Genomic DNA, 9,773 nt, shown 5'->3' with positions numbered 1-9,773 from the left:
AGAAATTCACATCTAAAAGTCATTAAAGTCATTTGATTTTGTGCTTAAAGAACTCTAAGAAAGCAATTCAAGAAATTAGGGATGTAGGACGGGAACTAATTTTAGGGAATGTTACTTTGTTTTGTGATAAATGTGATGTTCAAATCGTCGATACGAAAGATGAATATTATAATGAAATCAGTTGTCAAAGAGGTTCACAGGTTAGTACCATGTGATATTACCAACTTGATATTTTTATTTCATTTTGTCATCAATATATTAAAGATTCTTTTTTATTTTCACGTTAACAACTAGCATCACTATGACGTTGATGTATTTAAGGCGATGATTGATATGCAACTTCAAGAGCTTAATTGTAATGACCCAAAATCCTCCATCAATGAACTTAGTTTCCATTACATGGATATTTGCTTTTGTAAAGTTATTTGGATTCTAAGATATAAAAGGAAACAAATTAAACAAAAGGGTGCTAATTGATATTTAAAGGAAGAGAAATTAGATTACTTCCTACCTTTTATGCTTACAATTATTTATACCTATTAAAATCATGACAAATTACAATTCAATTTAATTTTATTTGATATATTTCTAATTTAACATTAATGACTGAGTTTAAAAAATATGGAATGATGACAATTGTCATAATAATTGGATAGAAACATTTATATGCATAAAAAAAAATATGAAGCAATTTAATTTCTTTTAAAAGAATTAGTTGATAATTAAGAGCTATATAATTAAATTATTTAGTTTTCGAGAATAGTTATGACAAATAAAATCCATTAACGGTAATAATAATAATAATAATAATAATAATAATAATAAAAAAGTCCATGGCTTGATCTCCATTCTTGAAAGAATTAGACAAGTGGTACTTTGTATTTAGGGCTTAAATTGTCAATTTGGCAAGTTTGAGAGACCAAACTAGAAAACCTGTGATTCCATGCATTTGATAGATTTGGTCGATTCCTCCATCTTTATCATGATGTCATCGGTTATGTCCTATGCATTCTAAACCTATTTAAAATTGTCATTGGTCTTTGTTTTTTGGCGTTGCTATTTCGATATATATATATATATATATATATATATATATATATATATATATATATATATATATATATATATATATATATATATATATATATATATATATATATATATATATATATTGCATTCAAAACCTATTTAAAATTGTCATTGGTCTTTGTTTTTTGGCGTTGCTATATATATATATATATATATATATATATATATATATATATATATATATATATATATATATATATATATATATATATATATATATATATATATATGTATACTCAAGGTAGGACCTAGGACCTACTTTTATTTTTTTTTAATACAATAATTCTATATAAAAAAACATAAAAAACTACTTATTTTTGCCAAAAAACATATATTTTCATATATTTTTCCATTTCATTTATATAAGGAACCATATTGATTTTGGTTCTAGATTCGCCAATATATATATATATATATATATATATATATATATATATATATATATATATACACACACACACACACACTCAGAGAGAGAGAGAGAGAGAGAGGTTTTTATAGACATCTAGCAATATTGCTACCGAACAATAATTTTGTATCAAAACATTTTGCTATAAGAAATATAGCTACATAATTTCATTAGTAAATTCCATAACAACTTCCATAGTTAGTTAGGTTTTGCTACAAAATTTCAACTTTTTGCCACGAATATTTTTTTGTGGCTAAATCAAAATTTTATTGTAGTAAAATTAAGATATTTATCATTTATTTTTATCCATTGTATTTATATATTTTCTCAGATTCATTTAAATCTTTGTTTTGCCAAAAATATACTATATGGACATGTCAAAACCAATATACCACGGGACTATTTATGTAGTTTTCTTTTTATTTTATGTCATTATTAACCTTTTTATGCAGACTCTAACTTAGTTTGTTTGGTTTTGAGGGACTAAAATCAAAGGGACGTTTTGATCTAAAAGAAAATGTGGAATGCTATAAAGTATACAGAATATTGGCGACAAATGGAACTCATGAAGCTCTTTAGAGAAGGTTTGTAGAAGAGGAAGGGGCAAAGTGAAAGTTCTGCCTTTAGATAACATGCGACAGTATAGGATTTCTTTTTACTCTAGAGCCAGTCGTTTATACTCTCTCGGTCTCCTCTTCCCTTTCAAAACTCTCGAGTTCTATGTGAGTATATGTTGATTTAGATTTTATTCTGTAATCGTTACTTCCTTTTGTGATTGATGAGGGTCACTAAAGAAAAGACCTATGTTTTTTAAACGTTACTTCATTCTGTATTCTTTCGAAAATTTTCCATTGACTTCGTTTTCCAATTTCCATCCTTGCAGATTCAATTCTATTGGTATTATGGCTTCTTATGGTTCTAATAATGTTTTTCTAAGCTTCAGCGGCGAAGATACTCGTCATTCTTTTACTGATCATCTTTATTACGCACTAAGGAGAGCAGGAATTAGTACTTTTAGGGATGAAGAAGAAATCAAAAGAGGCGAAAAACTGATGCCGGAGATCAAGAGAATAATCAAAGAATCTAGGGCTTCGGTAGTTGTATTCTCAGAGAACTATGCAACTTCAACATGGTGTCTAGACGAGCTTGTCCTGATCCTAGAACAAAGAACGGAGTGCAATCACTTTGTTCTACCTGTTTTTTATCACGTCGATCCTTCGGATCTGAGGAAGCATACTAAAACATTCGCTATCGAAGTCAAAGCTTCTTCAAGGTGGACAGATCACAACGTGAACCTGTGGAAGAAAGCTCTCAAAGAGGCTGCTGATTTGGCCGGCATGGTTTTGTCTGGGTATGCCTTTTTGTCCCTTCCTAATTCTAGATTTATTATATTTTAGCCGTCTAATACTTGGTGTATTATTTGCTAATATACGTATCAATACTCTAACCTATGAATTGGTAAGAGATAGTAGTTGGAAAAGTAGGTGAATTAGTAATTAGTGTGATAAAAAAAAAAAAATGAAAATGATGTATCATATATAGGTTTAAGACAATCTTATCTAGATCTCATATCGTGTTCTTCTTTATTTATTTATTTCTTGTAAAAATTCCCCCAAAGTCCAGAACTATGATCCATGCTAATTTCTGATTTAGGTAGTTAAGATAAGACCATCTCCAACACTTCATTTTTTATACTTTAAAATAGAGTAAAATAAAGGGAGTAAATAATACTAGTATTTCATTTCTAATCTTATTCCATTTTTAATTGCAAAAAACATATTTGTAGTATATTTTCTTTTTTTAAAATTATAAAGATTGTCACAAAAGACCTTCAACTTATTAATTTTTCAAACACTTATTAAATTTTATATGAAGATGATAAATAAATGTTAGCTTTATATGTATGATTGATTAATGTCTTTTAAATTAAAGTTACCTAATTAAAACAAAGTAGAAATTGATGAACCTAAAATATGAGGTACTAGAACTGACAAGTGAAAACTCAACTCCATTTTAAAAAAATAAATAATATAACTCCATATTTGGAGTACTACTATTTCTTTACTCCAAAATCAAAATGTTTCAAAATGGAGTGGGATTGAAGATGGTTTAACTCCAAAATAGAGGAAAAAGTGGAGTTTGGAGTAGGGTTGAAGATACTCTAAGGGAACAATTGTATTATCCCTTCAAATAGAACAATGGGCCTCCAATATTTTTTTTATATTGATTAAATTGGTATTTAGTAATGTATTTTCTATTAAATTAATAAATAAATTCTATAGCATTACAAATACTGTGACGCTTTATTAATTGAAATTTTTATCATTTTTGGGAAATTAACCTAAGTGGAAGTCAAATTTAGCTATACTAAAGTATCTCTAAATACCACTCCATTAATTTGACCCTTTTTTTTCCATGTTATTCCAGGTCTGAAGCAGAGTTTCTGAAGGAGATTGTTGACGTCATTTACAATAAACTGGATCGCAGAGAAGTTATTCTCCCACCCAATATAACAGGGATGGCCACTCGATATGCCAAGATTAGTATGTGGTTAAATCAACCCAATGTTGAATTTTTAGCAATTTGTGGCATGGGTGGAAGTGGCAAGACAACACTGGCCAAATATATTTACGATTCAAATTGGAAAACATATGAAAACATGAGTTTTGTTGAAGGCATTGGAAAAGCCAATTGAATTTGCTGGAAAAAGAAATGGATTCTAGAATTCAAAATGTACTTATCATGAGCTATAAGTCATTGTCGTTTGACTTAGAAAAAGAGTTATTTTTGCATATTGCTTGTTTTTTTGTTGGCGTAGACATGGATTATGTTGTAAAGATATTGGAGCACGATTACAATGCATTATCGGGGATCAAAAGTCTATCCAACAGATGCCTTCTTTCTGTTTCACCAAACAAGAAACTGATGATGCATCGATTGGTTCAAGAGATGGGGAAAAACATAGTTCGTCAAGAATCAAGATTCCCTATAGAACGTAGTAGAGTCTGGCTTAGTGGAGAATCTCATAAAATATTGACTAAGGGAGAGGTAAGATGCTTCTTATATGTATATAAGTTAATCCTACTTTTCTTTTCTTCACGCTCTTCTCATTTCAATTTTACAACTTATTCATTTTTTCCTTTTAGGGTTCAAAATCAATGGAAGGTTTAGCACTTGACATGCAAATGCTAGATAAACAGATGTTTACTTTCAAGGTAATACAGAATCACTAGGAGCTGAAGTACGTGCGTGCATACATTTTGTATATTTAAACACACACACACAGATATTTAATCTACATCTGATAGTATGTTTACTATACATCTGTCTTCATGATGAATCTGCAGCCATCAAACCTCAAGACAGATGCACTTCAAAAGATGGATAGACTAAAATTGCTCAAACTAAACTTTGTGAAGCTCACCGGGACCTATGGGAACTTTTCAGAAGACTTAAGATGGCTCTGCTGGCTTGGATCCGATTTAAGAACCATACCCTCTGACTTATTCATGGGAAATTTGGTGGCTATAGATATGAGCTATAGCAAATTGGAAGTATTTGAAGCACCCATGGTAGGGAACTCAGCATCCTTTTTTAGTGCATTATCGGTTTAGCTTCTCAGTCCTTAATTGTCTTTCTTTATGCAGAGATTGATTGCTACATTAATCTTATTACTTTTGCAACAGGTTCTTCAGTCACTGCAGATTCTGAATCTTACACACTCGCATGATCTATCTGAAATCCGCAACATGTCCATGATCCCTCATCTACAGACTTTGATTCTTTGGAATTGTCGCAGTCTGACTCGTGTATGCAAAACCATTGGAGACTTGAAGAATCTTACTCTACTGAATATGACAGGATGCAAAAATCTTTGCAAGAGTGTGAAAACAGATCTAGATCTAAAAGCTTCTACCTCTGGTGGAAAAATTACAAAACAACCTACTTTTTCCTTCCCAAGTTCATTACACCGCTTATTCCTTAATGACTGCAATCTTTACTGTACTGATTCTTTTCCTCTGAGTTTCAGTGCTCAACAATGTATGGAGTACTTGAATTTAGGCTATAGTCTATTTGAGTTTCTGCCTTGTTATGACCATCTTAAAAATCTTCGGGTCCTAGATTTGACTTCATGTTCAATGCTTAAAAGGCTTCCATGTCTCCCAAGCACACATGCAGAATTGTATATATACTATTGTAAATCACTGGAGGAAATAAATTTCCAATCACATCGATTCACATTGCAAGAATTTGGCTATGAAGGCTGTATTAGTTTATTAGAAATTGAAGGCTTTATCAAATTGGTGCCTATAACCAAACTTGAAGGAAATGATTTGGGACATATGAAGTGGCTAAAAGAATATGAAAATCATGAGGTGTGCTTGGTTGGTGATGACGAGCTCACCAAAGGAAGAAGTTCGTGTGTCCAGGTACGTTGATTCTCTCTCAAATACTTACATGAGATTGAGCACACCAAAGATACCACGTATAAACTGATTATATGTGACTAAAATATTGTTCTCTTGCATGGGATAGATGTTGTATGAATTCAATATAATGAGCACATCTCTGCCAGACATGGAGGATCCAAACATGAAGTCTACATATGTATCGGAGTCATCATCTTTATCCTTTGACATGCCTCCTCCTCCCAAGAATAAAAGGCTCAAAGGAGTTGATGTAACTTTCAAATATACAATTTCAAGTGATGATGATTGGGTATGGTTCTGTAAAATCAATACAACCAATGGTGTTGATTTGATGTACAACCCCAAAGTCTTTGGCAAACCTGAATTGGGTGAAGTTGGTATATGGTTAAGCTATTGGCCAATTGGAAACACGTTGGACATTGGAGATAAAGTCAATGTTTCTATCGCTGTGATAAATGGATTGGAGGTTCATGAATGTGGTGTGAGCCTTGTTTATACTGATGATAAAGTAGCCGAGGAAAACTTGGAAAATAACATTGAATGGATAGAAGTTCTTGGAGGAGATTTGTCTGGATTTCAATTAAGCACACGAGCATACTATCTTTGTCGCCGTGATTTGTTTGAGTTAATGGAAGTTGGTAGACTGAATGCTGGTTGGTTTAGTATTTTAGTTGGTGATACCATTGAATGGACAGGCATGTCCCTCTTGTCAAGCTAATTATGGGCATTTGTAGTGAGATTTATGCTGCAAATAAAGAAAGTTTATCTTTTGACACAATGTTACAAGGTTCGAGGATGGAGAAAGACAGGTCGACCTATGCAGTTGAATCCATCATTTACTGAGTTAAAGTTTGTTAGATGCATCATGCATGGTCCTGAATAGGTAAATTTCCTCTATACTATTTTGTAATGTTTTTTTTTTATTTGGCAAAAACTCCTTACATGAATAATATGAATGAGACTACTCTTGCATCCTACCTTTGTGAGTTGTTTTATCATAATAGTTGATTTTTATAATCCTCTACTGTTACAATAATATACCTATAATTCAAACACAATTGATATACATCTCAAATCCCCATTCCCATTGCTTCAATGATATCATAAAATTTAATACCAATGTTTTTTCCTATTCTTCACCAAATATCACATAAGTTCACATAAGTGAAAACATTAACCTAACCATTATAATCCGAATTAACCTTTTGGTACTCGATGCTAATTTGGTTATATGTAGTGTAATTATTGGGTTTTGCTAATTTCCCTCTGTTATTTTTAAAAAACAAATGGGAGGAAATTTACAAGATTGTAGAGATGTCAAAATCATCAATCGTAGAAAAAATTTGGAGTTCACATCAAGCCTGCTTGGTGAGACCATGAAATCATCCACGTCGTCTAAATTTAGACAAACAACAACAAAGGTAACCGAGTATTACAATGTAGCATTTAAAAGAAAAGAGTTATACTTTTCCTTGTGTTGGAAATTAACTCACTCCAAGGGACGTTTCTAACATATTTTAGGCCTAGGGTGAGAGAAAAAAAAACAAAAAGCCCTTGGAAGATTAAACTTAACAAAAATCCACTAATTTTTTATATATACTTCTACATTTTATGATACAAAATTATTAATAATATATCATGATCAACACTAAAAAAAAATAAGACAAAACAACAATAGACTCAAGTAATTTTGTACCAAATGTCAACTAGAGTAAGTTCACAATTCCAAACAAGAAATGTCTTTTACATCATTTTTGATGTTTCCCTTTCACTAAATGTCTTCATCATATTTTGTTGATTGATATTCATAGTCATAGTTCTTACAAAGAATGCATTCACATGCTACCTTTCAACCTCTGCTACGAGCATACTAACCATATAACTAAAAGTGTTTATGGAATAATCCTTGAATATTACTCAACAGGAAATCCATTTATATAGGAATGGTACAATAGTAAAAATAATTTATAACAATCATTATCTAAAATACATATCAAACACATGGAAAAGATATATTGACTTATAGTCTGTCCTAGTTGGAGCGTGAAAGGAGCAAACACTAAAAATGGAATAAAACCTTTCAAAGAGTATTCGTAAAAGACCCTTGGTTAAAATATCAACATATTGATATGTTGTTGGAGCGTGAAATGAGCAAACACTAAAAATGGAAAAAAACCTTTCAAAGAATATTCGTAAAAGACCCTTGGTTAAAATATCAACATATTGATATGTTGTTGGCTCGTAAAGAACACAAATATGTCCCACATGATCATTTTCACAGACAAAATGAATATCAATTTTAACATGTTTAGTTTGTTGGTACTAAACAAGGTTTTCTATCGATTAAAAATTAAGACATTGTCCCAATAGACTAGCGTTACCGTGGTCACGCGTACATGAAGCTATAGTAGTAGATTTTATAAGTACCAAGTCTCGGCTACAACAGTGGTCATGTCCTTTGCCCTTAATGCTCGAGTGTGAAATGGTATTTTTTTCGTTTCGATAACCATGACACAGATTTTCATTGAGATAGACGCAATAATCGAAAGTGGATTGGGGCAAGTAGGACCCCCCCCCCCCCCCAATCTGCATCACAAAAGTAGGGTAATGACATGCACCGATGCGACTGTGGTAGACGGTATCGTCAGAAGGAGGGGACTGGCACCATGGATGAAGTGTCGAAGAGTGTGGAGTAAGCATTACACAAGGTCCTGTTTTGTGCGGCGAAGAATGTCACGTGTGTATTCGACCTATGACAGGAAGAGGCTATTTTTCTCATGAGTAACTGAGATGCCCAAAAAATGATGCATAGTGCCAAGATCAATTATTGTAAACTTTTGTGAGAGTGTACCTATAACCTATTTTAGAAAAGCAGAGTCGGAGGTGGTGAGGATAATGTCATCGAGATTGAGGAGTAAATATGTTGTGTGTTGTTTGTGACGATGAAGAAGAGCGCTGTGTCGCAAACACTGTTGCAGAACTCTTTTGTGGTGATATAGATGGTGAATCGGTGGTACCATGCTTGGAGGCTAACTTTAGGCTATATAGGGACTTTCATGGATGAAAAACATGATAAGGAGCATTACAATCAACAAACCCAATGTATTGGCCATAATCAAGAGATAACTAAGCTTAGGATGGACCAAATGGCCATTGGTTTGATGAAATGGATAAAGGTGTCAGCAAAATTAAATGACTAGTCGCACTGTATAGCGTTGGAGGCTTCCTTCACCATGGAACTTGTGGTAGGAAAGCCACTTACACTGAATAAAAGGGTGGTCCTTGGGTCGGGGAATAAGCTCCTACATGTCATTTTCTTTTAAAGCACTATATTCGTTTTTCATTGCAAGAGGCCAATTAGAGTCCGATAATGCATTGGTGTAGTTTTAGGGATAAGGAAATAGATGGAGTGGTTGAATTGTGGAGATTATAGGTCCATTATTTAATCCATTGTGCAAGAGACCAATTGGTTATGTCGGTGCATGCACGGGTAGTCATGGGGTGACATAGGTGCGAATAGGATCCATAGGAGGTGGGCTAGTGTTAGCAGATACCTATTTGATTATGTATTATTCTTGTTGTATTATAGGTCAATTACTTAGCCCATTGTATTGTGTATTTGGCCTAAAAGGTTTTGTATTGTATTTATGTTAGGATTAAAATCCTTAAGGATCATTCAGATTCAGAACAAGTAAAAGAAATAGCATAATGATGAATCAAGAATGTCGAATGATTAAGTGTCACACCTCAGAAGAACTTGAAGAAGAATTTCAACTGTAGATGCGTGATTAGGGTTACAGCGTGATTATCAGAGTTAACTAAAATAAGATGCATGCATGCACCAT

General features: G+C 32.5%; 1 protein-coding gene and 1 pseudogene across 1 annotated transcript; both read left to right on the top strand.

Moving 5' to 3' along the window:
• The first annotated feature begins 2,132 nt into the window (after positions 1-2,132).
• LOC145041716 (protein SUPPRESSOR OF npr1-1, CONSTITUTIVE 1-like) lies at positions 2,133-6,905 on the top strand. The gene is made up of 7 exons (XM_078989877.1): positions 2,133-2,220; positions 2,382-2,849; positions 3,926-4,546; positions 4,645-4,713; positions 4,846-5,070; positions 5,185-5,928; positions 6,035-6,905. The coding sequence occupies exons 3-7, from the start codon at positions 4,211-4,213 to the stop codon at positions 6,644-6,646; spliced, it is 1,986 nt and encodes a 661-aa protein (XP_078846003.1). The 5' UTR covers positions 2,133-2,220; positions 2,382-2,849; positions 3,926-4,210; the 3' UTR covers positions 6,647-6,905.
• On the top strand, positions 2,401-4,193 carry LOC145009784 (toll/interleukin-1 receptor-like protein pseudogene; annotated as a pseudogene).
• Positions 6,906-9,773: the final 2,868 nt, after the last annotated feature.

Source organism: Lactuca saligna, chromosome 1 (genome assembly GCF_052625555.1).
Source record: "Lactuca saligna cultivar CGN05327 chromosome 1, ASM5262555v1, whole genome shotgun sequence".
NCBI classification, from domain to species: Eukaryota; Viridiplantae; Streptophyta; class Magnoliopsida; order Asterales; family Asteraceae; genus Lactuca; species Lactuca saligna.
Note: the sequence above shows the minus strand (reverse complement) of the source record. Positions and strands in the feature narration are given on the sequence as shown.